The 27,470-nt window shown below is 46.9% G+C and overlaps 1 protein-coding gene across 4 annotated transcripts in view; it reads left to right on the top strand.

Moving 5' to 3' along the window:
• The window catches only part of ZFHX3 (zinc finger homeobox 3), a 243,922-nt gene that overhangs the window by 179,302 nt on the left and 37,150 nt on the right, over positions 1 to 27,470 (top strand). For 3 of the 4 annotated variants that reach the window (XM_087420010.1, XM_087420012.1, XM_014788537.2), the window contains one exon: positions 22,377 to 22,484. In XM_087420010.1, the coding sequence (XP_087276136.1) occupies positions 22,377 to 22,484 (108 nt within the window). The remainder of the gene's footprint in view (positions 1 to 22,376; positions 22,485 to 27,470) is intronic. The other variant, XM_087420011.1, reaches the window with a different exon arrangement.

Raw genomic sequence — 27,470 nt, 5'->3', positions numbered from 1 at the left:
CACTCTTCTGCATCTGATTTGCATGCCTCTACTCCCCTCTCTTCTGATGTGTGTCTTCCTCTTTGAGATTTCCAGTCCCCTCTCATGAGGATGTAAAATCCAAGAACCAGATCTCAGAGATTTCAAAATAAAATAAAAGTAAACTCTGCTTAAAAAACACTTTAGCAGGAAAGCCAGGCTAATTGTAAATCAATGGGTCTTAAAATGCAGCATCGATCTCCAGTTAGAAGTTTGAAGGGGAAAGCGGTAATTACTGCACCAGAAGGTAGTTTTTCCTCTTAGTAAGTTCTGGGCAGAAGGAAGGCTCATTAGGGCAGCACTTCAGAATCTGAGTAATTAGTTTAAAAAGTACTTTTGTGGTGTTGTTCCCTTGGCTAGAAATTATTGGAGTCTTCACAGATTTATAGCTCAATTCTGATAAGATTTGATTTATTATTGTGCTTGGTGTGGAAGAACCCTGATACATTATCACCCAGGTGAAGATTCAGGGAAGCTTGGATCAGAGTCTTGGGAATGAAGAGTCTTCTCAGAGTGGGTAGGGTTTGATTCTTGAATGATTCCCACTGTTCACTGATAGTGGATGTGGCCAACTCAGAGCCCTAGCATGGCACCCTGTTGGACCACCCAAGACCAACTTTGTCATCCCTCAGGTGAACAAGCAGAGACCTAGTCAGAGAGGTGGTTTTCTTGTCCCAGTGCGTGTTGACATGATGGTTCAGTGGCAAGGCTGGATGTAACACAGCCATTTTATGTCACCCAGGGTGGGTCTGCTGGAGGGTAAGTTCCATGAGGGCAGGGATGTGTCCTTTTTGTCCAGTGGACCCACAGTGCCTGGAACCTAGTAGGCACAAGCTAATAGATATGTTTCATGACTTGGTGAATAAATAAATGGGCAAATAGACAATTCCTCTTTTCTGTCTTAGGGAGAGAGCTTCTGAGCTCTTGTCGTTGAGGGAGAAAACCACCATGGAAGCTTTCTGCCTGATTAGATCATCAAAGCAGGGACAACCGCCATTCTGAGCATTCACCATTGCAGATGAAACAAGCAGCCCTTGCTTAAAGGAAGTGGGTTTTTGCTTCCAGGGGAAGTCATCAAGAGATGATTCTCCTTCCTCATTTTTATTGTAAAGAAAATATACATTGTAAAACAATACTTTTAAGTCGACTATAATCTTTCCACAGTGGCATGGCTTTCTCCATTTTGGCACATTGTCTTTTGTGTGCCAGATAGTATTAATAGTGGGTAAATGTGTGTAAGAGTGCTGTGTTACCTTAGAGCTGGGAATTTTTGAATTCTTACTAGAATCTTTACGTTATGTGTGTTGTTTTAAGAGAGGTTCTCCGAAGAGTACACTCCACTTTTACTCTGGAACTACACACCAGATGAAACAGTGGTTTATAACCTGTTATTAGTGGAGCCCTCTTTTCAAAAAAATGAAATCCAAGTTGAACCCAAAATATAAATAATTTTTTTTAAAAAGCTTTATAGTTATTTTAGGAGTTCAGATTTGTAACATTTACATATCAAAAAATGAGAATAAAGCAGAGTTGATCAATATTTTGATCAAAATTAAGAGTTACGGAAGGTAGTTTTATAGTGTGAACTAAGCTTCTGTTTTGGTTCCATCATTATACATATCCTCATTCATGTGGAAGTAGTTCTGGATGGTTTTCAGCGATGTGCCTTGCAATCTCAGAAGAGTCTTCAATTAAGCAGAAATAGCAGAAGTTGGTTTACTCCGAGGTCTACACAAAAACTAGTTAACTCGGCCGTGTTAATGCCCTGGCCTCTGGTATGTTAAATTTTAGCATAGATCACATTTGAGTATGCTTTATTATTACAGCATTTAATAATAACCAATAATTTAATAACCAATTTAAAATGAAATTGGAATCAAAATTTGCAGAACCCTTGCAGTATTATGGGGTTCCCCAGAGAGCAGTTCAGACACCATTGTACTATAGGAACTCTACCCTAGAAGTACACTGGGACTCTTCCTGTTGGAAGAACCTAAGGCTGCTCTTGCTGGGAAAATCACCACAGTGTTGAGTGGCTGACGAAGGGCCCCTTGTCTGGGTATCTCCCTGTCACCCGCATTGGGTGACCACTGCACAGAATGTGCAGCCTTCTGTTCCATGTAAAGAGTGGCTTTATAGGTTGAAGAGGTCTTGGCCTCCCCTCTGAGGCCTCTTGCCCCTCTTCTGTCTGCTATTTGTCAGTCTCCACCCTGAGAGGGTGTCACTCAGCTGGGGCACCTCTCTCTGGCCTCTGCCTTGGTCTGTTCAGGACTCACCTCTGTCCTGTGAATATGGTAGTACTGATGGTCCACGTGGAAAAATGTCACTTTCTATTTATAAATGAGAGGAAATATTTCTACTGTTTATCCTAGAAGCCCTGAGCCAGGCTCTCAAATGCTTAGAATTATGTCCCTAAGCCAAGGCCTCATCAGCCTCCTGTGCTCTGTCCCTGTTCTACCAAAAGTGGCCCTTTTTCCCACTCCCGTCTGCTTTCTGCCAGTTCTTGTCACTTGTGCCATCTCTCCTTGAGTTAACATGCTCATGCTTGCAAAGGTTATTAATAGCACTAGCACCACTGAGTGGAGTAGCGATTTTCTTCCCATTTTTAATTTAATTTATTTTGGCTTTTAGAAAAAAATCTGGAATAATATTTCAAGCTTCTCCCTTTTGGGGCAAACTCCAGTGAATCCTTTTAAAACATGTCTTGGGGGTCCGGCATTCCCCACGAACCCTCTCAAAGCCACAGGCCTATCAGCTCGTCCCCTTTGCGGTCGCGTTCGTGTCCTGGTGTTTGCTAGTCACAGTGGGTCCAGCTCTAAATCCATGGTTCGGTGGCTCCACCCTATACCCCAGTCCCTGAGCCTTTTCTAAAACAACCTACCTAAAGACACATTGCCGCCCAGAGAAATTGTTTTCCCAAGTGTGACTTTACAATGATACAAGTGCTGTGGAAACAATTTATTGTATGCATTTCAGCAAACATTAGAATGTCACTTACGGGCGTAAATTTGCTGATGGTGATAGTAGGGTGGTGGTTCCTAATGTGACAAGACCTTTTCCATATTGAGACTTGGGATTTAAGATGGGCAGGCGGTGTTTTCATACAGGGCCCCTTGGGTTGGAGGCACTGACTGAGGTGGATGCCCTTAGGTCTGGTCAGCAGGTGTGATTGTGGATCAGGAGACCAGGGGGCCTGGGAAGGCTTCCCTGGGTGGGCAGAGGGCTTATGACTGTGGTTTGTGTTTTCAGGCTGGTCCCATCACCAGAGTCCAGTCTGTAGACCGAATCATTTCTATCAGTCCCTAATCTAGGACTATCCCCTGATTCTTCCAGTCCTCCTGTTTGCTCTAACAGTCCCCAGACCCCTCACACCTCTCCTTCTAGTTTATGTATCCTGATAGAGCGTAGCACCGTGTCACCACTAGAACATGGAAGGCTGATTTTCAAATGGAACAGTAGATGTGAATTTTTTTGATAGATGAGCCCCGAGTGGCAGAGAGACCACCTGGAAGTCTGTTGAGAACTGGGAACTCTAAGTAAAGGCGTGCTTGACAGGGCTCTGTCTCCTACCCCTGAACAACCAGGGAGGCGAATGGCAGCTGCTGGCTGGGAATTGATTGCATTAATTGATATGCCAATAAGAGAGCTTGTTACATCCACCATTGGTTAGGAGGCCAGCTAAGAAGTCCACTGATCAATGGCACCAATAAAGATTTCATCCATTAATGAGCAACATGGTAATTAATGTTATCCATAAACCAATTAGCCTGGCTAGCTAATATGCCCGTTTGCACCGTGAGTGGCAGTGCCGAAAGTGGGCAGGCAGCCGCCCCATCTGGTGTGGAGTTGGGGCTTCAGGCAGGATCATGAGATAGGAGAGAGCCAGAGACTCTGGAGAGTTTTATCCCAAATGGAGAAAGGAAAGAAAACAGAGCATTCAGAGCCCCTGGCAGAGAGAAAAGACAAACCGAGTCCTTGCTGCACCCAAAGCTGGAGGGCAGCTGTGCCCTGCCCATCCCCATGCCTGCTAGGGGTAGAGCCAGATGCAGTTTTCTCTTTCAACTCCTTTGGCTGCACAGCTTTCCCACGCGAGTTTCTCTGGGGCTGTTAGGGGCCGTGAAGGAATGACTGAGTTCCCGGGTCACTCCAGTCCCAGCTGGGCACGCTCTCCCCAGGGACACCGCCATCAGTGGCTCACACGCACTGCCCTGCACTCCTAGAGGGCGGGCCTTGGCCTCTTCTGGGAACCATGAACGGGTGGTAAAGTAATTAACATCCCCCCGGCCCCCCACCCTCGTGTTTCATTAGGAAGAAAAATTTTGCTAGAAGAAAGAAAGAAGGAGAAACAGATGATTTGAAGCTGTGCCTTTTTCCTTCCCCCCTGGTTTTTTGAAATGACATCAGTGGGTTGTTTGCCAAGCATAACCTGGCAGCCTGGCGGCTCTGCCTGACTGCCTGAGATTTCTGGGGACCATGCAGCTCGCCAGCTCCAGCCATGGCAGCATGCCAAGGTGACGTTCCGTGACTAAGCAGAAACGCGGGAGAGGGAGAGAGGGAGGAAAAAGGTATGTGTGGTTGGGGAACTGGGGGAGAGAGTGGTCCCGGGTCTGGGTGTGGCATGGGGAGACGTGGAGGCATGTCCTGGGGCATCCGATCAAGAGGGCGGGCGTCAGGGGAACGCACTGGCAGGCCCGGGAGTGTCCCTGTGGCACCGGGTGTGGGGGAATGGAGGGTGGAGTCACAGGGCAACAGCCACAGATCCAGCCTGGGACGTGGCCTAAGGGGTCTGACTTATAAGGGAACCGAATGAGCAAAGTGAAGGTGACAGCCCTGAGGGCCTGGAACTGTTGAGAAGGAGGCTTAGGGAAGCTTTTATCAGCATCAGGCCCGATACTCCTCAGTGGAGTTTCCTTTGCATTGTTAGGTATTGACCCTCAGAGACCCCTTGTGGATTCCCTAATTGAAAATTAATACTAGATCAATGCCATGGGCAATTTGCATATTGATCATAAACAACTTTGAAGGCACCGAGTGTGCGGCAGATCAATAGGGCTCCTGAATAGGCTGCAGAGGGAGCACCTCCCAGTACAATGCACTCTGAGAAAGGTTAATGATTTGGGAAGTTCCTAACTGCTCAGCACTGGGAGTGGCCCCCACACCACCCAGCAGCCGCAAGAGCAATTAGTAGCGGGCCTCAGCGGCCTCTCCTCCCATCCCTACCCCGGCCCGCCCCCCAGGAGCGGGCTGGGGTTGGGGGGGGAGGAGGATGACTGGGCTGGTGTGAGGGAAGGGGCTGGCCGTGAGTGTTTTCACAGTTGCCTTTTTTGGTGATGGATGAAGTCTTGGGGCAGTTTATTCTGGGAAGCCTACTGTAAAAGGCAGCGGCCAAGTTAAGGCTCCAGTAATTGTTCTGGCCCCTTCCCCAAAACACAATTCTGACGATTTTAATGAAGCAAACTGGAGAAGGGGTGCTGGCTCCTCCTCAGGCTTCCCTTGCCGTGGAAACTCACGTTAACCTGCACTTTCAGCTCTGGTGGGTTGGCCCGTTGGGCGTCCTGTTCCGTTCAGCTCCCAGTTTCTGGCTTTTGTCTCCTTGCCCATCACCTACACTCCCCTGTTTCGTGCCTTCGTGTTCCTGCTCTGGCTTTAGGCCTTGTCTTTCTGGGCCAGTCCTGGGTGCCCCCGTGGATCCCCAGCAGGCCTGGAGCCGGCTCCTCCAGGTGGCCCTTACCCCCACCTCTTCACTTCTTTTGTTTTCCTCCAGGCCCCTCCCTTTCTGTCTTCAGGCCCAGATCCAGCTCCTCTTGTCTCCTGGCCAGAGACACAGTGTATGGACCAGCTGCGTGTAGGTGCTCCGGGTTCCCCCATTAATATTTAGCAACAAATCCCAGAACACTTGAGGGCTTGACCGCTTACTCTGCCTCAGAGCTCCCAGGGTACTTTGAGATAGCTGGGCTGAGGACTGGGCCCCATGCAGCTGCAAAGAGATGTGATGCCTCCCCTCCCCCCCCCCCCGCCCCCCCGCCCCCGCCCCTTGCCTAAGTACCTGGGCTCCAGCCCTGAGGGTGGGGGGTGGAGGGTGGTGGTGCAGGCAGCAGAGAGGACTGTGTGTCACCAGGGGGAGACACCTCTTAGTGTCTGGAGCAGCCACTAAGTGGTGAGTGGAGCAGACTTTTTTCCACAATAGCTCATTTAAGAAGAATAAAGCCCGCCTCCCCCACACCCCAAATTCATCTTGTCCTAGGGAGCGCTAGTATTAAAAGAGCAGCCCAGCCGAGGTCAGGTAGCTTCATATGGCTCTTAAGTTTGCAAAGTACATTGAAATTCATTTATGTGCAAGAGCAATACTGTTTTCGAGAAGGGACGTGCAGAATGGGCCGTAACAAATTTCTAGGTTGGAGCTGCAGCCCTTCTGAGCCTGGAGTCCTTCACCCCAGTCCTGGTGCCGTCCCTTCAGCTTCTCAGGGAGATGCTTTGGACCATGGTGGTCAGATGGCTCTCTTGGTTTATGGGTGACCGGCCCATTGCTGCAGCATGGCCTGTGGCAAAGGATGGTCAGTGTTCCTCTTCTTCTCTTTGCATTTCTTTACCTCAGGGTCAGCTCCCTCCCCCATCCCCCAGTAAAGGGAAAGGCTCAAGGAGATTTTATCTAGATCTGCATTTGTGTATTACACATACACATATTTAGAGAAATACGGGAGCCTTTCTAGGAGAAAGCCCTACCAGGGCAACCGTGTAAAGCTGTGCAGGTTGTCCCCCCCACACACAGCTCTCTGCTAAGGGGACAAGTAAGGACCACAGTCCATCCCAGATTCTACTCACCAAGCAGAGTGGGGAGTCCGGGGCCATGTCTGCCAAGAGGAAGGGGTGCTGAAAAGAAGTGCCTTGTTCTGATTTTCATGAAAGTTCTTTATGTGTCAGCAGTGCCTCTGGCTCGACAATGGCCAATAGGGCCTACAGGACCCCGAGACCCCCCAAGCTCATCTCCTGGCCCCTCCCTTCTCTCTCCACTCGCTGTTCCTCCCGAGAGCCAGCCCTCCTCCCACCTTGGGCCTTTGCACTTGTTGGTCCTCTCTGCCTGGAAGGCCTCTGGTGGCTCACGCCCTCACTTCTTGCAGGTCTGCGTTCAGATGTCACCCTCCCTGAGCTTCCATATAACCCCTGGGATTCCTTTTGTCCCCTGTCCCTGTGTTATTGACCTCCCGCATCAGCATCTGACTTACAGTGTGTTCGCTTATTTGGCTGCTTTTTGTCTGTCTGGTCCCACCCCTTCCCCGCCCCCTGCCCCTTGAGAGCATGGACTCTTCCTATCTTATTCACAGCTGTACTGTCAGTGCCTAGAACAGGTGCTCCATGAATAAGTGATGTGTGGGTGGATGGATGGATGGACGCACAAGCAGAAGTGTCAGTTCTCCTGGGAAGGCAGCTCTAAAGGTAGCCAGGAAGAACATGGGATCATGCTTGGCATCAGCTCTGTGGCCTTTGCGAACAATTGAACCTCTCTGAGTCTCAGTTTCCTCATCTGTGAAATGGGAGTAATAATAATATCTACTTGAGTTGCATGACGATTGTATTACTACAGTTATTATTATTAGATAATAATGACTTAAGCAAATGGATGCTTTCTAGGTGCGTGGTATTGGTTTTCATGATCAGGCTCTTTGCAGTGAAGGATTACTCAGGCAGGAGACAAGGAGGTAGCCAGCGCTTTGTACTGATCAGTCCCACTTAGCCAGTCCCTTCTTCTCTTTGCAATCAGAGCATTTGTGATTAGATCAAAGAAAATGGCACCGAGGCCATAGGTCCCTGGAGCAGGATGGGGTGACCTGACATGGAGCATGGAGGCACCTGGGGGGTGGGGGTGGAGGGTGGGGTGAGATTCGAGAGTCCATGTAGCTTGATTCAGGGCTGGGTGTGGTTGCAGCCCTGCCAACCCAGGGGGCAGGTGCTGGGCCGTCCCCGTGCATGTGATTACTTCATTATGGAGCCTTTCATTGACTTGGCTGCACTGTGCTGATGAACTGAGACTGGGGACAAGAGCGCATAATTGAGGGAAATAAATTCCCATCACAGGCCTGAAGTAAGCGTCCACCTCCTCTGGGCACATGTGATGGGTGGAGATGCGTGTGGAGGTGTTCACGTTCTTCCCTGGGTGCGTCTCCCCTTCTCTTCTCCCCTTCAGCACCTCACGGGCATTGGCTGCTGGCTCAGTGAGCAGCATCTTTTCAGACCTGCCTCTGTTTCCCGTGCTTGGAGCTGCTGTTCCAGAAGCAGGCCTCTTGCATTTATTTGCACGATATCCTCTTTTCCTCCACTCTGAGGGACAGGAAGCTGCTGGGGCCTCCCTCACTCCCTTCACACACCTATTCTTTCTTTCACTCAGTCCATCTCCCTTTGTCTGTCTGTCTGTTCACCTTCAGTCCTGTCCGAGCTCTCTACTTAGATCTGTGTGAAGACAGAGAAGGGGAAGCACCCGTGCTGCCCTGTGCTGCCCTTCCTAATGTAAGTCGCATTTCATTCATTGGGGAAATGAGGCAGAGGAGGGGGTGGGGCAGAGCGGTCCGGAGCAGCCCGCTTGCGGCTCATTGGACAGAAAGCCAGGCTTGAAGATACCAAAGCCCTGCATACACAGCAAGATCTTCAGAATTTAGGAACCCAAGTCATTTGCATAAAACTAAACCAGAAACCACACAACCAGCCACATGCTTTAACCACCACAAAAAAAAAATGTCCTACTGCAGTGCATTTTCTCAAAACCAGGAAATTAGTGGCTCAGGTCACCAGAGCATCTGATGTTGGTCATTACTAATCAGTTGTTTACAGCAAAGAGATTTTTTTTTCTCCCGCAGTGTTTTCTGGACCTTAAAAAACATTTCCTGGAATCCCGACTGAAGTCAGCCTGTGCCGTGGGCTGGTGACACACACAATGCCTGCGCTGGGGAGGCAGGTTGCCTCAGTTACAAAGAAGCATGGATGACGTGGAGGCAGAGTAGAAAAGAAATGGAGAGCCCTCACTTGACACCCCATGACCTCAGCCGATGGAGCTGAATGCTGGAGAGCCAGCACTGAAATTGCAGTCACTTTAGATTATTTGGAGCAAGGAGAGGCAGGGAAAAAAGGGTCTGTTGACTACAGGAAGCTGAATTCTTCCTCTGCTGAAAAGCTTATTAGTAGAAGGGGAAAAAGCAATTACTTGGCTTTTGCTAGTTCTCTGCAGCGGGGATGCAGGGCTGTGACAGCCCCTTGGACCTCACCCTGGATCCAGAATGTCTATGGTGGGCACTCCCATGCCACTTGGGAGCAGTGCTTCTGGGATCCCCCCTTCCAGAAAGTGCATGAAGGGAGGTGTGTGCATGTGCGTGTGTGAGAGAGACAGTGCGAGCGAGTGAGCTATGGCTTGTTCTGTCTTTAAACATGGTGGTTTTATTTTGGGTACCATGTTGCCACTGGGCGGGAAGTTAACAGGGTTCTATTTGCCTGGAAACATGGGTATCTGGGTTCTTAGGGGCTGGTTTTTGGTTGGTTTTGGTGAGCCCATTTTTATCCATGCTATGCCTTTTGTCTCAAAACGTAAAGAAAAACTAGATATTGCTTTGAACAACCATGGTGCCACTGTTGGAATCCATTTGCCTCAATATCACAGCTTTAACTGAGGAAGATTCCTGAGGAGCCAGCGTCCAGGGAGCAGGGTGGCAGGCTTCACCTTTCAGACTGCCCGTTGCTCCTTTCTTTGCTTGTCTGGCTGCATAAGCATCACTGTGACCACTTGTTCCATCCATGGTCAATGTCCCTCATCCTCGTTTGGAGACCCTCCTTTGGGTTACCTCACTGAGTGGTCCTAGAGCCCTACCCTTCTCCAGGCTCCGGGCTCCTAGTCTGTAAAACTGCGGTGCTTGTAGTCGCCTGCACCAAATCCCTCAACAAAAGCAGGTCCCTCTGATGACCAGGTTTCTGCAAACAGCCATCATTTCTCCTCCCTAAATCCATTTTACTTGGGTTTGTGTGTTTATGCCTTCTCCTTGTTTGGACTACCCTGCCTATTTTGTATGTGTATATCTTTTTTATATTTTCTAAAACACTTAAAGAAATTTCTGATTTCCCCACCTTGATTGTATCTAGCTAAATTTTACACAGCTCGATTTTTAGTCCACTGACCCATTCATCTTTTCTTGTTTATGTCTCCATTCTTCAAATTATTTCTCCTAAAGGCTCAGTTTTCTGTCATTTCTATTCTCCTGGAACATTTCCTGTTCTTTCCAACCTGTCACCAAAGTTTTTTAGTAGTTGAGTCAATTCATAGACCAACTCTTTTCAGACAGAAATTGATCTGTTTTCTTCTGACATAATACATATTTAAGATACACTCTTACATAGGCTTTAGGGGTTTTATTTAAGTTTCTCATTGACTACTGTCTAAATCCTCTTCTTTACTCCTCCTCCTTTTTATATTTAAAGATGTTGCTTGGTAAGTGAGGAATCATTTACTTTTTTCTTCCTAATCATGGGGCGCTCTCATCTTCAAGATTGCATTGCTTGCTGGCTGCTTCTCATTCACACCTTGGCCTTACTCCGTTTCTTGCTAGAAGTCTTGGCCTTACAAAGTGAAGCAAAAACATTTTACTTGATGTGGTTTCCTTTCCTTAGTCTCTCTCTGCTTGGGGTCCATATTCACTTAGAAAAAGTTGCCCCGTTTTGCAAGTTTAGGAAGGATTCTGACTTAAGGATTTCCCTGTCAATGGGTTTCTAGTACTTTCTCCAGTTGCAGTGTGTACACAGTTGTTGTTAAACATCCAAAATTACTTCTTTAAAGTATAATTGTGAGCTACAGATTTCTATAGATCTCTTACCCTCACTTTCCTGAGTACCAACTCTTGGTCACTGAGTTGCATTTTCTGCTCGGATCCATGATGGCTTTCTCAACTCATGGCAACGGTTTCTTTCTCAGTGATTTCAGGTGTTACTTGTTTTTCAGTCTTCCCACCATGAAAGAGTACGGGTGTGAGTCTAGAATTTAAGTTACTTTTGTTGAGTTGTTTGCGTTGATGATCACGATTGTGTGGTTTTGTGCCTTGGAAGGTACTGCAGCATAAATTTGGGGATGTGTAATGGAATGTGTTGCTTTTCCAAGGCTATCAGCCTGTTCTTAGGTCTGAGAAACACCTTGCAGGAGGAAAAGCTGCATAAATGCACACAGCGTCCTGAGGCTGAGTCTACAATACAGTCAGTAGCTCTGGGAGATTTGAGGAGGGGCAGCTGCAGCTGAAATCGTTATGAAAGGGGAGGGGTGGTGGTGGTCGCATTTTGTTAAACCCTAGAAAAAGAATATTTCATTGTACAGGATCCAAATTTTTAAAAATATAGAGGTTTTGGATTCAACCACTGGCATAACTTTGGAGTTTCTAAAAAGGAAAGAAGAAGATCCAAGAATTTTCTTTCTTCCTTTGGGCACAGAAGAGCCATACAAGCTACATGTTAAAAATGGCAATTTAGCAATTCCATCTGCTTTTTCTCCCATTAATGCAGGAAAGCTCTTGAACATAAACCTTTCGATTTTTCTCTGTCCCTCAGCTTCCTGCTTCACTTTCTTTGCAATTTCCTAGGAAATGTCAGCTGAAACGTTTTGCTTCTGCTGCCTGGTTGTTTCAGGCTGAAGCATGTTTGGGAACTTGATGGTTTTGGAGAAGGGCCCAGTTTTTGACTTTCCGCATGTAGACACATCCTTAAATGTCTCTGGTGTGACCAGAAATGCTCCTGGCAGAGGCAGGCTCTTCTCCGCTGGCACCAGGCAGTGAATGCATGGCAGGTACCCGAAGAGTCCCCCGCATGCTTGGAGATGTAAGACTCTGTTCTCGGCCACCTCCAGGGTCATGTGCATTTCTGGCGTTGCATTCTGGAATGTGCAGTGCTGTTACACGTGCAATAATCTTTGTACACGCTTGGGTCTGGCCAAGGGAGAGCAGGTTTAGCTGGTGCTTTGCTGGGTGCGGTGTTGCCTGAAGTTGGCCTGATGTCTGTTCCCCAGATTTGGTTTGGAAAGTGTAAGCCTTTGTTGGTGCTTTGTTTTTATGAATCAGCTTGTTTGACCAGCTGTGCATATCAGTGGCTTATGATCATGCAAAGTGAAGCTCATTGACAGTCAGTCCCTCACTCTGCTGTCCACTGGTGGGAGTAAACATATTTCTACCTGCATTCTGAGCTTCACAGGGTAAAGCTCTTTTCTTCATAGGCTAGAGAGCTTTCGGACACTGTGGGCATAAGAGTGAGGCAACAAACAGGCTGGGACTTCGAGTCCCTCACTTGTGTCATCATGTGACTAGGACCCCTGGAGTCATGGTTTTATTTTTCTCAGTTGTGTGCTATTCATTTTGATGGCCAGAAACAAAATGTTCACCAGTTTCTCTTTCAATTTGCTTCTTTGCATATCCTCGCCCCAAATATTCCATCATTTCCGTTGGCCTGGTCAAATCATGTCTCCCCAGCATTGTAGACGCCTTGGGCCTGCGAGGCCGCCCCTCACCTTCCTTCCCTTGCTCTCATTCCCGTATAGATTGCTTCCATCAACGTTGATGTTCCCGTTACGAGAGCCATCCCACAAGGTTTCACTTACACCCATTAGGTTCTAATCACCATCATTTAATATCACTTCTGGTACATCCTGCACATTTCCCATGCACCTTCATTTGTATACAGATGCTTAAGTACACTTTCAGGCCTTCCCTGACTTCTTTTCATCTGTGTATTTCCAACATTTTCCAATTAAAAATAAATAAATAGGGCAACGCATCATAGTTTTTGTTTTTGTTTTTTGTGTGTATGTTAAACATAAGATCTCTCTGACAAGTCGAGTCAGTTTTGACTCAGAAGGTGATACCAGTCTTCTTTAATGGAAACTGTTAGGTTTTTTTTATTTACACTCTTTCTATCACTCATGTGTGTTTATCTGTCTTGTCTTCTCCCCTCCAACCATGGAAGCCTGGCAGTGTTTATTTCAAGCAGGGTGTTACTGAAAGACAGATGCTTGTAGGGACTGCTCAGGCCTCACACCTGGAATGTTAAAAAGCTTTCAGGCAGAGCTATTCTGTTGAAAAATGTCCCTTTCTGTAGAGGAGGGGTGACTAGAGGGACCTGGTATCCTTTCCTAATCCCCCCATATAGTCGTGAACCCTCAATTCTGACTGTATCTCTGGACACCTTAGATGATGCTTCCAAATCCATGAACCGGTTTATTCTGATGAGCAAGCATATGAGGCCCCTTCTTCCTCTGTTGAGACCCTCTTCCTCCTCCTCACCCTGGCTTTTTTCGCCTCTGCCTAGCAAATATTCTGTCCCTTCACTCTCTCCCCTCCTCCTCTCTTTCTCAATAGCATACTGAGTTAGAATCATGATTTTTCTCCACTACTTTGTTTTTAACAGAGCAGGGGTCGGGGGGAAACAACCTTCCTGGTTTCAAGGACCTTCTATTTTGCATGCCTCTTCTTTCCAGAACATTCCAGTTTGGTGTGAGGTTAAACTGTACAAAATACTGTTTGAAAGAAAGGAGGAAAAGAGAAAGGAACTTGTCAAAATGCATTTGTTAGATCACATTTTAAATGAAGTACAATTGAAGGTAGTTTTTTGTCCAAAGAAAGGAAAAACCCCCGCAAATCCGCTGAGCTCCCCAAGAGCGCGCGCCTTTGTCGTCGCCCTGACATTGAAGTGTAATTTTTCATGGTTATTTGGACTGGAAAATGGGGGGGGGGCAGGGGAAGAGATGGGCCTGCGATTATTTCCCATAAATGACAACACAATCACATCACGCTCCGCTACAAACACGCTTGGGGAAGGTGCCTTGTTCCATTTCGTGTGTGTGAGTCTCAGTGGCAATCACAGCTCTGCAGAGATCCAGGGAGCTAATCCTTGCTGGCTTCAGTTCACTTCGGAGTCCGGGATGGGGCTGGATCTCTTGTCTAGAGTGGATTCCGAAACCATCTCAGGGTTGGGTTTGTATTTTACAAACTGGAACTCGCGTCTTTCAGTTATTAAAAAAAAAAAAAATCTTCCTGTGAATAGCCACCAGGCGAGTCAGCGACATATTTAGTTCCAGCGAGCTTTGTCACCGCACACTCGCTTTTATCCTTTCTGCATTTCTGCAGGGGGCAACCCAGGTGCTTTCGCTGAGGACACAGATAAATGGAACTTGTTGCAATACTGGCTCAAGGCGTTCCTCCCTTTTTCTCCTCTCTTGACCCCCACCCACCCCCTTAATTCTAGCTCAGTTTTGACAAACTGTTCAAATGACCAAGTGGCCTTGCCCGGGAGAGGGAAAATGGCAGGACCCCTCCCCTGCCACACAACGGCAGCATTTGTTACTTGGTGCTCCGGTGTTCTGTGCTGTTCGCGCAGGAGGACGGCTCAGAGAGGGGACGTTTTCTCCGGGAGGCCTGAACAGGCTGCTGCCACTTTCGACCCATGAAATGCTCTCTCCTGTCAGTGCTCGAGTCAGAGGTGAAATTAAGTGAAGAGCAAATGGAGAGCCCCCCAGGCTCGAGTTCTTGTCGACCTGGACCTCGCTTTCCCCAGCAGGGGCTAGACACGCAGGCTGCAGCAGGCCCGGCCTTCCCAGGCTCTCTCTTGCTGCACAATCCCCATTTTTCTTGTTTCTGTAAACAGTGGCAAGATCTTCAAATATACAAAAGCATAAATGGTCTCTATTCTCCAATTAGTCATTTTAATAATACCCGGAGTTGCCTTCAGAGTGTTGATTCTTTTTGCCTGGTGCCAAAAGGCAGGGTCGGTGGGGTGGGGGCGGGAAAGAGGGTCGGGGTGGGGGCAGCGAGTGCTGAGTGCCTTCAGTGTCGGGTCTTCCTGCAGAACCTCTCCTGGCAGCCCCCCTGGAGGCTGGTAGGCCTCCCCACCTTTCAAGCTCTGTCCAGAAACTCCAGGTGCCATGGCCTCAGGTGTATTTGGTAAATGAACACCTAGTGGTGAAAAGAATTCTTGTGGTAAGATGATCACTTAAAGGATCCACAGGAAAAAGAACTTGTCGTTGGAGGAAGGGAGCATGTCTGATCTTTTCTGTGTCCTCCAGTTCCTCGCCTGCTCACGTTCTCTCACTTCTCAGAGGACTGAAATCCGTTTTTGTAAATGTCATCTTCGAGAACGCAGTTCTGTTTAAAACAACCAGGTAGCAGTTCGGCCACATTTTTTTCAAGAAGCCACCAGGTGGGAAAATTCCCTGCAGGAGGCCCAGGCTAACTCATGACCGTTCACTCGGGCCAGTAGAGAAGAGTCCTGGGCAAGATGACGCGGCCTGGCAGAGAACTTAGATGGGTGAGAAAATGGAAAATGCCAAAGACAGGGGTGACCTGGAGCAGCAGACCTACTCTGCCTTTCCCAGGCTCTGTCCCTTAGACCCAGTGCCAGGGGTCCCAGTGGGGAGAGGGATTTGAGAGGCCGGACAAGCAGGGGCGCAGGAGGCCAGTTTGCCTGTCATCCGTGTGGACAGCATACTTTTCACTGAATGCCTTGGGCTCTGTTAGTGCCCTGGAGTTGTAATGTTCATCGGAAAAGCAATGGCATCTTATCCTGAGAAGGTGGGAGAACACTACACTTCTGATGAGTAAATGAACGCTCCGGTCTGGGAAGTCCTGCCTGCTCCACCCTCCCTCCCCCCATCCTTCACCACTTTAAGGTTTCCTGCCTAGACTATGATAGTTGTATCTCAGAATGTTCCACTCACCAGTGTTGATTTGGATCTCAGGCCTATCATCTTGTGATTTGGCGTTTCCCTCAATCTACACCCTGTTAAGATGTAGAAAATGGAATGGACAAAGTTTGCCAGCAATTAAAAATAGTTTATCCACAAAGACCTTCTAGGTCGATTTATAAGTTCCCTATTCAGTGTGTGCGGGCATGGGAACATGCAGTCACCTTGATCAAGATGCTAAGTGTAAGGTGTTTTAAGAGAACAGTTTCCATTTGCGGTATTGTCACCCAGAGAACCTAATCGCTCAAAGCTATCTCTCAGGCAGCTTCCAGCCACACTGTCAGGGCTGGAAAGACACCATGGAATAAAACCATGGAGTAGACATTTGAGAAACTGTTGCAGGGTAGCTTGTTGTGCCCTGGATCTGGGTGTCACTATGCAGTTGGGATTTAGCCCAGGACACATGGAGAGTCACCTCCTGGTAGGACCTCTGGTCACCATTCAGTGAGATGACACTTGCCAAAAAGTCACGGAGGGAGAATGGCATAGTTAGTGGCCACCCCTGTGGGTGCAGCACAGGCATCACCACCACTCCCCTCTTCCTTCCTGGCTTAAAAAGGTGTCTCGCCATCAGCATTGCAGGTCACATCCTGTCACAAGTTCCTATCGGAGCAGAATTTTAATGCACTGGATCTTATTTGAAATAAGTGGTCTAGACCTTAGCAGTTATCTTTTTTATTGTGGGATTTGATTTGACCTGTATTTGCAAAATAAAGCATGCATATTCTGTAGACTGTTTACAGCCGTTAGAGGTTTCCTATGGATAACAAAAGGCCAGGAGGGTTGGGCACTCTGGAGTATCTGCCTCATTTTCTAGTTGTGCCAGTCAGGGCTTCAAGAGGACAGTCGATAGGCCAGGGCATCCTACAGTGTGTCTGGAGCCATAGAGTCCGGCACCTAGACGGGGGTTACAGGAACCAGAGGACAAGATGTAATCACAGACTCCCTCCCGCTCCCCACCACAGAGACCCCAGCAAAAGTGGCCGCCACCCTCCGTGTCAGTCCTGCTGGTCAGAGTGTGCCGGGCCTTTCCCGCCTGCTTCGGTGGTTGTCCTTGGTTAATTAGGTTGAAAATGGAGAAAGGAAAAGCTTTAACCCTATCTTCAAAGTAAGCAGATTGGTTATTTTGTTTTTCAAAGAAGAGGTCCTATATACAATTAAAACTTGTTTCTGGTAAACCTCATTCCAGGAAAGATGAGCTTTTAACAAAAGGCTTTTGACAGCTGCAGGCTATTTCATTTTTTTTAATGCCGAATGAAAAATCAATACATTTTTCTGGGTTATACATATTCAGAACAGGCCTGATATTTCCATTATAATGGAAAGTGGGTGTCTGTGCACATCTCGCCTGTCAGAGCTGCACCACCGCGTTTTCCAAGCCACTGCTAAATATTTCAAACCTGATTTGATTGTGGTTCATGACAGCTAATGTTTCTCAGCTCTTGAGCCTGCCGACAGGCAAACGCACTTTATTTTCCCCCCACCCTCAAACATTGCTCCCCCCCAAAGAAAAAGGAAAGAAAAATTTCATTCTTCAGGGATCCCAGATTGGTGTATTATTTAAGTAACACGATTGCTTGAGAGCCTTGGGTAGAGACACCATGATTCTTAGGAGAATTTCCAAATTTCTATCAGAACGAGGCACTATGGGGGCTTTGTCAGTTTTGGGGGAAGGTTTGAATTAATCTGCATTATCCTGTTAAGAGTTAGGAACAGAGGGACTAGTCTTAGTCATTGATTGACTCTCTTCCCTTCAAGTCTGTAAGCGATTTGTCAAATACACCCAATGGACACGGCATTCAGCCCCAGTTATTGGGTGAACTGTATCGTTTTTTGCCAACTGGCAAGTTTTCTGGGGTAACACATTCGGGAGGTGTGTGGTGGTGGCGAGTGCTGACTTCATGATGCTGCCACCTCTATTTTTGCTTCTACTGGTGCTCCTTCCCCAAACCAATTTCCAGGTTGTTCATAAAATTACTGCAGATCCCCGTGGGGTTGCCACTTGGCACGCGTGCCTCCTTTGGGAGCAGACTTCACCACAGATTGGGAAATCGTGCCGTCACCTTCACCAACATGATAAGTATAAGGTATATTAAGAGAACAATTTGCATTTGTGGTAAGCAAAACCACCTGGATTGAAGGGAAATTTTCTGGGACTGTAGTGTCTCCCCCCAAAATCCTAAGCTGCCCTAGAAACTCTTCCTTTTTAGATTCTGTTTATCTGCTGAAATTCTTAACACCTGAGAGCTCTGCCCTTAGCCAGGAGACATGAGTGACGTGAGCAGGCTGGGTTTGGCCCGAATGCTAGTAAGTGCTGTCTGGGAGAGGCAGTTGTAAAAAGGAGGCGGTGATGGAAATAGATTTTTTAAAGGCATTCAGTCACGGTTTTACATGGAAGTTGGAGGCACAGAGGACATCAGGAATACCGCGCAGTTATTCAAAATTTGCTTCTATTTCCCCAGCCCTTAAACATGAAAATACATCGAAACAGGAGAGGTGCCCTAGTTGGAGGGGTGTGTCCATCGAAGTAGGTTCTGCAGGGAGTTTAAAGGCACCTTCTCTGGGGTCTTCTGAAAAACAGATCTTCTGTCTAGGATGCGCTGGGCCTGCTGCCTCCTGCTAAGAACCGGCAGGGCAAAGGGAGCAGAGAGGACCTCCTCACTCAGGTCCTGGCTGCGCCCTTGAGAAAGCGTTCCTGGCGTGTTCTGGTTGGGTTCTGAAATATTGCTAAACTCTTTGGGGAGAAGATGGTTTTGATTTTTCTGTTTCGGCCTTCAAAATGGCACAGTGGCTGTGGTGTGTCCTGGCGAAGGAAAGGAACTTCATCTTCTGAGGGAAAGACAGGATTGTCCAGATAAAACCGGATTGTCGGTCCATCAGGTCTTCACTTGTTCCCGCCATCTGTCAGTAGCTGATATTATAGAAAAAAAAATCGACTTCTGTAATGACCCCAGCCAGTTGCCACTGACTTCAAGGGGGGAAAATGCAATCTGTGATCTGTGGGAAAAAAACCCTCCCCTCTGCCCTGTGCTCTATCAGCATGTGGGTATCAATTATACATTCCTAAAGGAAACGAGGGCTGGATAACCAGCCAGGGGCTCAGAGTGTGGGCGCAGCTCTCTGTTTCAGAGTCGGATGCCGTCATGCCTCTGGTTCCTATGTGTTTCCAGTGCAGGGAGACCAGGCCCTTCCCATGGGTGCCCGAGGCCTGGGTCTTAGTGAGTGGGGTCGCTTTAGGCTTTTGGGACGAATAAAACATACCCTGCCTGCAAAGCGCTGTGGGCCCAAACTGTCCAGACGAATTCGTAGTTTGTACCTCTGTTTTTTAATCATTTCTCTGCCTTTATTGGTATTCAGAGCTCACGGTTTTCTGGTTACTGTCAGCCTGGGCTTTCATCCATTTTAAAGAGCTATTTTTCCTCTTGCTGTTGATGATGATGGTATAAAGACAGATGGTGTAACTGCTTATGAATGTCCTATTTTATTTCTCCAGGACCAGACAGTTCTCTTGAAGACGTATATTATTTCCACATGCTCAGGTTAGGCGTCCCAGACGGTGTCTGCCTCCTGCAGCTAGCTGCCCTTCCAGGCCTCGCCATGCAGAGGGCGACACCTGTAGGTCAGAGGTGGAACTGCAGAGAAGCGCCCGCTTGGCTGAATGGGACCTGGTTTTTAGCTGGGGACGAGGACAGTGATCCGCTTGTAAAGGAAGCTGGCCTGTCCGGGAGTTTCTTAATCATTTCTTCTTCCACCAAGCATATAACAGCCTTTTAGTGAATGACTGACAAATGATAATATTAAACCTAGCAACTCAAAAAGAAGAGGACTTGACTTTTAAATCTTAAAAAAAAGGGAAGGAAAAAAAAAGAGAGAAGCACAATAAGTTCCTGAATTAACCTCTGTCGTCTATCCCCTCATTGGAACTCAGCCGCCTTCACTTTTCTGCTTGTAGTGGGGCAGAGAGGGAAGAAAGCAAAGACCCAAATAGGCTTATAGAATGAGGGCTCCAGAATAGTCACAAAGCACTGTGCAGTTTCCTTGCTCATTGCATCAGTGACATGCTTATTCTTCACAGTCTCTATCTTCTGAATAGATTTGTTAGGAAAGGCTCAGAGAACTGGGGTCAATGCCAGAGTGACCATGAGTTCTTAACTTTCTGTTTGGATGTCTGCAGCCCACATACGGTGCACAGGGTGTGCTGGCCTTGGAGATGGCCTCCCAGTGGGTGAATTCCTTCCCTCCTCCGCCGAGCAGCACCTTCAGACACTGGTCATCACCACATCAGGGTGTTGTGTTTTGTAGGTGTCAGACTGTCTCCATCTAAGGCGGTAGTGCGTGTACGTGTGTGTGCGCGCGCGCGCACACGAGCACGTGTGCTGGAGAGGAGGGGCCATTGAGCCACCTCTTTGCATCATCAAATTTGATTAAGGTATCAGTACTACAGATATTTTGTATCACAGCATGTATTGGGGCAAATGAGTATAATTTAAGAGACCTAGCTACTTTGGGTAGACCCAATTTAATAATATTGAGACTTAATACTGGTATCACCATTGAAAGATGGATTTTATAATTACGGTGTTGGACGATTTTATCAAAAGCCTAAAAATGTACATTGAACATCCTGCCTAGACATAACTAAGATGGTACATATGTCACACTGTGTAACTTGCTTGTTATTGCTCTACACTTACATATGTTTTTTCTTCTCTGCTAAATGATGTATAGTGTTAATATGGCACTGCATATCTGATTGACTTCAAATCATAGTTGCCTGATTTTTCTCTGTTTGAACTAAGGGTGGGGGCAGGAAGATTTGATGTTAACTGTTCTATTCACTGAGACAGAAAGGAGACGTAGAAATTATATGTGGAGGCCTCTTAGTTGGAGATGAAAATAAGCAGTATCTTATTTCATCTGTGTTCCCTTTGACTGCCTCATAAATCCCCTATTGGTGGTAATGAAGAAAGAATGTTCCCTGACCCCTAGTTCAGTTTTCCAGTACTTGGACTTCCATTGTGTTTTTGGGAAGAATTAGGAAAATCTGACTCTAAATAGATGCTTTCTTCCTCAAGTGTTTTATAAATCCTCTGAGGTCAATTTACTTTGAATTCCTTTTATTTCCTTTGTGAGATGAAATTTAGAAGCCATTTTCTGGAGGTTCAGAGGATATTAATACCTTCAAATATTGAAAAGTAGAGTTGGAGTTGGAGGGACCTAGAGTGACATCGGACAGAACCCTAAATCCACAGTCCTAGATTGGACCCTAATACATGGTCCCGGGGGGATCTGGTCTAGTGCCATCCTTGGGTGACAGATGTGGGCAGCTAGGCCATCATGTCTCTGCACCCAGGAAGGTGTGCTCTTCAAAGTCTCCTAGGGGCTGGCCCGGTGGCATAGCGGGTAAGTGCATGTGCTCTGCTTCGGTGGCCCGGCGGTTCGCAAGTTCGGATCCCAGGGGTGCACCGATGCACCGCTTGTCAAGCCGTGCTGTGGCGGCATCCTGTATAAAGTAGAGGAAGATGGCAGGCACAGATATTAGCTCAGGGCCACTCTTCCTCAGCAAAAAGAGGAGGACTGGCATCAGATGTTAGCTCAGGGCTGATCTTCCTCACAGAAAAAAAAAAAAAAGTCTCCTAATAATTTCATCAGTAACCCACCTTGGTTCACCTGCCTTTTTCATTCATTTAACCCATTCTTAGTGACTGCTTTGGATAATGCTCCAAAGGGCCAGAAGAAGAAGAGAGAAATGTCTCACTTCCCTCTGCATCTAGGGTATCTTCTCCTCTTCTTGTGCACCTGGCATTTTACCTCATGATTACCTAATGTTGGAAATGACCATTCTTCTACATTTACTAAAGCATTGTGTGTTGACCTGGAGAGAATTTCGTTGGTCAGTTTTAAACCAGTGGTGGGTAAAGAATAGAATGACTTCAAAAGGGAAGTGGATGATTCTGTTAAAAATTTTTTTTCCTTTCTCTGCAAATCTAGCTTCTCACCACTGATGCCTCACATTCTCACAGATGTCATTTGTTTTCTAGAACTCTTCATATTGATAAAATCATATCACTGATATTCTATGACTCTTCAGAATATAAATGACTATAAAAAAACTCCCACCACGGTCTGGCACATGGAGAGGCACCACGAGGCCTGTGAGGGGTCAGTGATTGGGTTTAGTCTAGTTGGATGCCAGGACACGCTGGGGTTGGAGCTAGGCAAGAAGCAAACATGTGGCTCCTCTTTTGCATTTTCAAGTGTGAAAGACTTGCCTGCAACTTCAGGAATTCAGATGGAGTTATTTCTTCAACAGGATTGGCTTTTCAATAAGAAAAGCTCAAATGAGGCATTCGGAATCCATCTGGAAATACCTAATGGCCACGTGTCTAGAGCGAGTCACAAGCTCATACCAACAGGCAGGGAAGGAAAGTCCCCACTGCTTACCCAGACCTCGGCATAGCTGTAGTGTAGTCAGCCGTTCAGGGGCCACTGGGAAGAGGAGTGACAGTCTTGGGTGTCTGTGTTTTGTGGTTGATAGTTCTTTGGAATTAGGAGCCAAGAGTCCTTCATCTTCTGTCTAGTTTTAATCCTTGACATTTTTCTTCTATTTCAGAAGAAGCCATTGAAGATGTTGAAGGGCCTGGTGAAACAGCTGCTGATCCAGAGGAGCTTGCTAAAGACCAAGAGAGTGGAGGCGAGAAGGACCAGAGCAAGTGGACAGGTAGTGTGTATAGCTGCCCTCGAGCTCCTGATGTTTCCCCCCGGGAGAGTGAGGCTAACAGGTCAGGGAGCAGATGCCTCCTTAATCTACCCAGAAAAGCCCTGTTGGCTCTGTGCGGGTGGGAGAGAGGTTTTGTTTTTGCTTTTTGCTTTATTGAGTGGTCACCTTCATTCTCCTTCTATAATGTTGTACTAAAGAATTTTAAAAGTTTTTTTAAAAGACCCAAAGCCAACTTGTTTACTGAGCATTGGGTGCCTGGCTGCGTGTTGGGGGCTCCATGTTTTTGAGGTTGTGTTTCTTCGGCGGCTCTTCCCTGTTGTTGTCTTGCCTTTGATGTGATTCTTCCTCCATTGAAGTCCAGTCCCCTGTCCCACCTCCTCCCAAGCCCAGCATGGGGATCTGCCATGTGGAACTTGATCGGGGTCACTCCTGAATCTCTAAGGAGTCAGCATTGAAGGGTGGGCATCGTCCTGCATTTGGGAGCCTGAGCAGGCTCTGCGTGTTCTTTGTGGCCTACCTTACCCCCAGGGTGAGCACTCACACCCTGAAGTGCACCCACAGGGGCACAGGCAGTGCCACCAGGCAAGAGGATGTCTTAGCAAAAGCAGACGAAATTGAAGAAGTCAGGAAAGGAAGTGCTGTTTCTGGAAAAGCCGTTGTGGAGAGGAGGGGAGCGGCCATCTCTCATGATGATAGGGTTTCTGTAGTGAGGGAAAGAAGAGCGGACGCTAAGAAGAAAAGCTTAGGGTTTTTTGAGGAGGAGCAAAGTCTTTTCTAGGAAGGCTTCTCGGGACAGATAAGTCTCCCAGAAACCACCATAATCATTAGAGGAAACGACATGACAAGCAACAGAAATTATTTGATTTGGTCAACCTATTCTTACTGCCTTCCATTATTAATATTGTAATACTTAGATTTTTTTGAGAAAATATTTACCTTCTGGAGTCTGTATTGGTTGGGCCTTTGTTACTTTTCCAGGCACGACTGTTCTTAAATCATGTTCAGTGTTGGCCTTCACTATTTAAACAAGATACAGAATCTTGGAGAGAGGCCAGAGGAGAGCAATGAAAATGACTGAAGGCTAAGAAATATTGCCTCTGAGAAGAGGCTGAAGAAATTGGGGCTATTCAGCCTGGAAAAGAGAAATTCAAGAGGCAGCGTAACAGCTTCCCAATACCAGGAGGGAAATGGCAGAGTAGCCCCTGTGCCCCTGTTCTGTGCTTCCTGGAGACGAGGATGGGGCGTCCCTGCAGCTGAAGGAAGGGACGGGCGTGCTGGGCGGATTGTTCTGTCCGTGCTGCTTATCCTCCCCGTTTGAACTGGGCTCGGTGGCGTCCAGAGGCCTGTGCTCGAGAGAACGCTGAGGGATAGGGCCAAGCCCCCTAGGGAGATTTGTAAGGTGGGACCCAGGAGTAGGGATTGGACATCTGTGCTCAAAGGCCCCCTGTATGGAGGGAGGATCGTCCTGTTTTGCTTTGCGTGGACCCAGATCCCAGTTTGTACTGTAATTTTAAGGTGAGAGCTAAACCAACCTTGCCGATAGCAATTAAACATGTCTGCCCAGAGGAGGTGAACAGGGGAAGAGGATTTCACAAGCAGAGTCTAAAGACTGAGTAACCATCTAGACCATCTGTCCTTTGTTTTCACGGTTTGGGTGCCTGGTTTCTGATCCCGACTCTGCCATTTATCAGCTGTGTGGCCTTGCTCAAGGTACCTTAACCTTTCTGTGCTTCCGTTTCCTCACATGAGATGAGGACTAAAAACATTACCTACTTCCGTAGGAGTGCTGTGAGGATTGTCTGACTGTGAGAAATTTAGAACAGTGCCTGGCGTATAGTAAGCTCTATATCGGGGGCGGTGGGGGGCGGTTTGTCTTTTGTTTTGTTTTTAGTTTAGTTAAATAAGATGAGGAAAACCAGTGGCAGTCTCCCTTTGGGTCCTCCCATCTGAGTGTGAAACTGTTGCCAGGCAGCGTGTGGCTTCTGGGACTTTGAGAAGCTGAGGATGGAACACCATACAAGGATTTAGTGGGATCCTGGAAATGATGTTTGGTGCGTATGTTTCCTGCATTCTGTGTGCTAAGGACACTAAGGAGACAACAAATAGCTGCCGTTTGCAAACCTCCTTCTGGGTGCCAAGGCCTGTGCTGGGCACTTGGTGTGTCTGTAATCCTTACGCCACTTCAGGGCCAGCTCTGTTGAGGGCGGTTCACTGAAATCTCATTCAGTATTTATAATTCAGTGGGAGTGTGTTTTCACAGTGCGAGTGGACATGCTAAGCCCTCAGAAGCCCACTGAAAGACTTAAAATGAGCACCATAAAAACGAATGTCTTTAATAAGACGCCACTTGCTCATTCATTCATTCCAGCAACAGGCCATACTTAATCTTTATCTCCAAAGACAGAGATGAGACAGACAGAGAGAGAATGAATGAATAACTCAGAGGTGCACCTTGCCAGTTGCACAGTAGTAAAGAGAGAAGGGAAAATTCTTTCCTGACTCCTGCAAATGATCCTCTTTTGACCTGAAGCATAATTTTTTCTGTATCATCTGAGTGTGTAATGACGGGCTTTATTAAGGTACTTGGGCCGATTTGATCTTGGAATCGATATAGGTGCCAGCAATCTCTTCCAAGCTTTCCTTGGGATCCTTAGTATTTTATAAAAAATATCTGTGTTTGTTCCGTTTATTCCTTAAATTGAGCTGTTCCTATCTGATTAAATGTGATGGGGAGTGCTTCCTCCCAGCAAATAAATAAATAGTGATTTCACAATTTGTACTGTTGATTAGTGGCTGCTCATGATGCAGATTAATAATATTTCAAATGGGTCTGGATAATTGGCATTTTCTCAGCTATTGATTATGTAGTTTGGGGGTTTGTGCAAGAATGGATCATCTTTGCTAAAAATGTTTAATTTATTTTACATTGGAATGGGACTCCTGATTTCCTTTTCGGTGTCTGTTGGTAACCCTCTTTGGGCTTCTTTTATTTAGATGTCAGGTCTTGTACCTTGAGTGGCAGCAGGAAAAGCAAGATAGTGATTTGAACTACGGCAGCATCAATCCCACAGTCAGTGGCAGGGCACCGGGCCGAGTTCCACTGGTCACAAGTTCATGAGATTATGGCCTTGCCTTCAGGGAATGGAACACTCTCCTGGGGATTTCAGGAACGCCCATAGTCATCAGAACGCTGTTACTATAGATCAGTGCTGTCCCATGGAACTTTCTGTGCTGATAGAAATGTTCTGCATCTATGCTGTACAAGCATAGAAAGGTTAAGCACTTGAAATACAGCAAGTACCACTGAGGAACTGAATTTTAGATCTTATTTAAGTTAATGAATTTAAATTGAAGTAGCGGCATGTGGCTCTTGGCTACCATACTGGACAGTGCAGCTGTCGATACTCAAAAGGAGCAAAACTAACCCTGAAAGAATGCATCGCAGGTATAATAACTTTCCAGTTACTGTAGAGGCTACATTATGCTCTGACTTTGTGCCTGGCGCCTTTCTAGTGTGTCGCACCTGTCCTTCCCAGGAGGCGTGCCATGAATGGCTTACAGGTGCCCAGGTACTGGTCCCTGCAGCCCTTGGGTTGGCCAGGTGGGGCTGGGGGCTGCTGAAGCCAGGGTCAGCTGCTGCTTCATCTGTGTATTTGCCATCATTTTCTGTGTGTGCCGTGATGTGAAAAGGAGTTGGGAAGCACTGCTTTATACACATTATTTCATTTGATTCTCACCCCCCACTCTATACTCTATGAAATGATGCTGTAAGTAACCACCTCCCTCCCCTGCCATTTGGCAGATAAGTAAATTGAGCCCTCAAGAGCTCAAGCAAGTTGCCAGAAGACATGCAGACAGGTTCAGATTTGCATACCAGCTCTGCCACTTACCCTAACTGAGGGCAGAGCCCAGGCTCTTGCCAGTATGCTATGCCACCTCTCCGAGATTGGAATTTTTCAGTCCAATCATTTGTTCTAGCTTCCATCTCTGTTCTAAGTATGTGGAGTAGCACTCTCCTCAAGTTGTACAGTGGTGACAGTAACACAACAGACACCTGTGTGTTCAAAATGAGTGGGACTGTCAGCCGTGAATATGCTTTATAGTGGGTTGGCATCGTGCTCAGTCTGAAAGCATGTTGGTGAAGTGGAGAGAACTCTGTAGATTAGGAGTCAGGAAGTCCACCAGTTAGCGAATGACCTTGGTTAAGGGACTTAGCCTCTTGGAGCCCTGGGCGCCTCATCTGTAAAATGTGGACGACACCCACATCCCCAGCCACCTAGGGTTCCATGATGGTGAGTGGTGGCACATGTACAAGCACTTGGTAAACAGTGCAGGGTCACATCTACTCAAGGCAAGTGTGAAGCACTCTGTGGGCCAACGGAGGGTAAAGAAGGTTCTTTGAAGCAAAGCTTCTCCCCTAATGCACAGCCATTTCCACCATCCAACTTTGTGATTTTCTTTTTTGAAATGTGAAAATGATCCCTTGTTCTCTTTCAGCATTGTGGATTTGAAAGTGTGTTTTCTAGATTAAAGAGCCCCCAGTGTCAGCAACTGAACAATAATTAATGCAGTGATTATCCAATCAATCATTAATTGCTATAAATTAAGTGATATACAATTAATGTGATGCTTTATCACCAATAATTAGGGGAAAAATTGAACTCTTGGCAAAGAATCATAGGGGGATGGTTATTTAAATCCTGTAGCCGCCATGATTTCCAGCCACAGAGCACTAAGCTGGGTCTAGTTAAGCTAGTTTGAGACAAGATGACCAGGGGGTATTGGTGCTTTAAAAGACAACGGAAAAAATGGAGCAGTAGCCCAACTTAAAATGACAACATGATAATGCTTCAGAAATCCCTAACTGATGTCCACGTTTGTATTTTTGTAATATTTTGAGTCAAAATTATAGTTTGAGTGTTGTTTTTCTAGAGGAATGGCCCGAGGGGATTTTATTTTATTAAATTTTTTTTTTTAAATCCATGA

This window comes from Ceratotherium simum, chromosome 30 (assembly GCF_057802395.1).
Source record: "Ceratotherium simum simum isolate JZ-2026a chromosome 30, ASM5780239v1, whole genome shotgun sequence".
Taxonomy (NCBI): Eukaryota; Metazoa; Chordata; class Mammalia; order Perissodactyla; family Rhinocerotidae; genus Ceratotherium; species Ceratotherium simum.
The sequence above is the reverse complement of the archived record's forward strand: the minus strand, read 5'-3'. Positions and strand labels throughout refer to the sequence as shown.